Genomic DNA, 2,240 nt, shown 5'->3' on the forward strand with positions numbered 1-2,240 from the left:
TTGACGATTGCAGTCACGGCACATCCAATATGTATCTGCCAGGGTGTGCCTATTACGTCTCACCCTCAGATTTCTCGACGAAACCCTCTTTTTTGTCGCAATCGTCGTCCTGTCAAATGACTTTTCCTTATTCTTCTAATTTACCTCATGTCCAACCTGTGCGCGAAGTAGCATTCAGGGAATACGGATTAGAGCGCAGCAAATGGCAGTACAGGGGCAGTTATGCTCCTTATTACTCAGCTGAAGAGGTGATGCACAGAGACTTTCTGCAGCCCGCGAACAGGAGGACGGAAATGCTGTTCAAAACGGACCCCGTCTGCGGCCATCACGGACCGTCTCCTGCCGCCTCCAACTTCTACAGCTCGGTGGGGAGGAACGGCATCCTGCCGCAAGGCTTCGACCAGTTTTACGAGACAGCTCCCGGACCCCCGTACCAGCAGCACTCCGAGGGCGAGGGGGACGCGGACAAGGGCGACTTGAAAGCTCAGAACAGCACTTGCAGTAAAACACCTTCCAGCCAAGAGAAGAAAGTGACACCAGCGAACAGCGCCGGTTCCCCTTCTGGCGAGGCTGTTGCAGAGAAGAGCAACAGTTCAGGTAGGTATCAGTAGTAAATTGGGGGCAAGAGTACAAGGCCAACACTTTGTCAAGCCGCATTTTATGTGCAATTTTATAAGCATCCAAAGGATTTTATATATCCTATAAGATTTCCTTTACCGTTGTAAAGCGTGTTTACGATAGGAAACCAATTTAGGTGGGCTTAAGGTATTCTTGGGAGAGGATATTAATTGTTATTAAATTGTTGATTTGGCGGGGGGAGACGGGGAGATTTCACAGGTAGTGGTCAGAGCTGCCTTCAGTTTAGAGCTTAAGATCTTCATTTGGTTGGGGCGGGGTGGGGGGGGTGAGAGGAGTTTGAGAAACTTGGAATTTTTCCAGCCCATTTAAATATCTCTCTGTATTGCTGGAAGTGCTCTCTTTTAAGGAGAAGTCGGGAAATATTCGCTTTTTTGCTAAGTCACCTAGAGACTAAAAGCCCCAGGAATATTTTTTTTAACTGCTAGAGGGCTACTTTCCAGGCAATGGGATATTGTCAGAGTCTCTGGTCTCTTCCTAGCCGAGCATGTTCGTAGCAGCAACATAAATCAGTTTCTTCTCTCTTGAATTTCAGCAATTCCCCAGCGATCAAGGAAAAAGAGGTGTCCCTATACCAAATATCAGATAAGAGAACTGGAACGGGAGTTTTTCTTCAACGTGTACATAAACAAAGAGAAAAGACTGCAGTTGTCCAGAATGCTTAACCTCACTGATCGGCAAGTTAAAATCTGGTTCCAGAATCGAAGGATGAAAGAAAAGAAACTGAACAGAGACCGACTCCAATATTTCACTGGGAATCCTTTGTTTTGAAAAAAAAAAAAAGTAGCGAAAGAAAGAAAGAAAGAGGAAAAAAGAAGAAAAAAATTAAAAGAGAGCAAGAGTAAAGGAAGAAAGAAGAAAAACAAAGAATATCTCGGTCTCTTTGACCTGCCATCTGAATGCAAAAGTAAATTGGTTTACATGACACATCCACCGTGCGGAAAGTTTCATTTTCATGTGCAACTCCACACACTGAATGGCCGGCCACTGGAGATTTCGGGGCTTGGTGGAGCAGACTCCTGATAAGGGGAAACTAGGGTAAATCCAACTGTCCACTCTCAAGTGTTTCTCGCCAAAGGTGCTTTTTTTCCTCTTCCACAGTACCAGCAAAGGACCTGCAGTGTGTCTGGTAGTTTTTGCTTACAATTCATTGAGTTCGGGGGGGGCTCTGTTGTTGCTTTTGAGCTAGGGTAACACTTTCCTCCCTTTAAGTGAATGCGGTTTATTTAAGAGATGGTAAATGTACGTTCGCTATATATAAAATATATATATATATGTTTCTATTGTCATTCAAAAGCATGGGTCACTGTCTTTTTCATGTGAATAAATGGTTTCTAGTAAAGTTAAGGTTATAACTTCCGTGCACTGTATGGATTTCCATCTCTGAAGGATCCTAGCGTTTCCCGGGCTAGAGCCAAGTTCAGTTAACTAATAACGAGAGGAAGCCTAGCCGGGTTATTTTGAATTCATTTTACATAAATAATAGTTTAGTCGTCTAACTCTCCCTTCGTAGGTATGCACAACCTTCCCTGTTCGCCCTGAAGCAGAGCCAAGATGGCTGTCTGCAGACCATCACTTCTGATGGGGCTACAATTACTATAAAC

General features: G+C 44.4%; 1 protein-coding gene across 1 annotated transcript in view; it reads left to right on the top strand.

The window, feature by feature from the left end:
- Window positions 1-1,462, top strand: part of LOC104521763 (homeobox protein Hox-D11) — a 1,557-nt gene extending 95 nt beyond the window's left edge. The window contains exons 1-2 of the mRNA XM_010163856.2: window positions 1-597; window positions 1,172-1,462. The exon at window positions 1-597 is cut by the window's left edge and continues 95 nt beyond it. Of these exons, the coding sequence (XP_010162158.1) occupies window positions 1-597; window positions 1,172-1,407 (833 nt within the window). The 3' untranslated portion in view covers window positions 1,408-1,462. The remainder of the gene's footprint in view (window positions 598-1,171) is intronic.
- Window positions 1,463-2,240: the final 778 nt, after the last annotated feature.

The sequence above is a fragment of the Antrostomus carolinensis genome, unplaced genomic scaffold, assembly GCF_000700745.2.
Source record: "Antrostomus carolinensis isolate BGI_N321 unplaced genomic scaffold, ASM70074v2 scaffold50462, whole genome shotgun sequence".
In the NCBI taxonomy this organism is placed as follows: domain Eukaryota; kingdom Metazoa; phylum Chordata; class Aves; order Caprimulgiformes; family Caprimulgidae; genus Antrostomus; species Antrostomus carolinensis.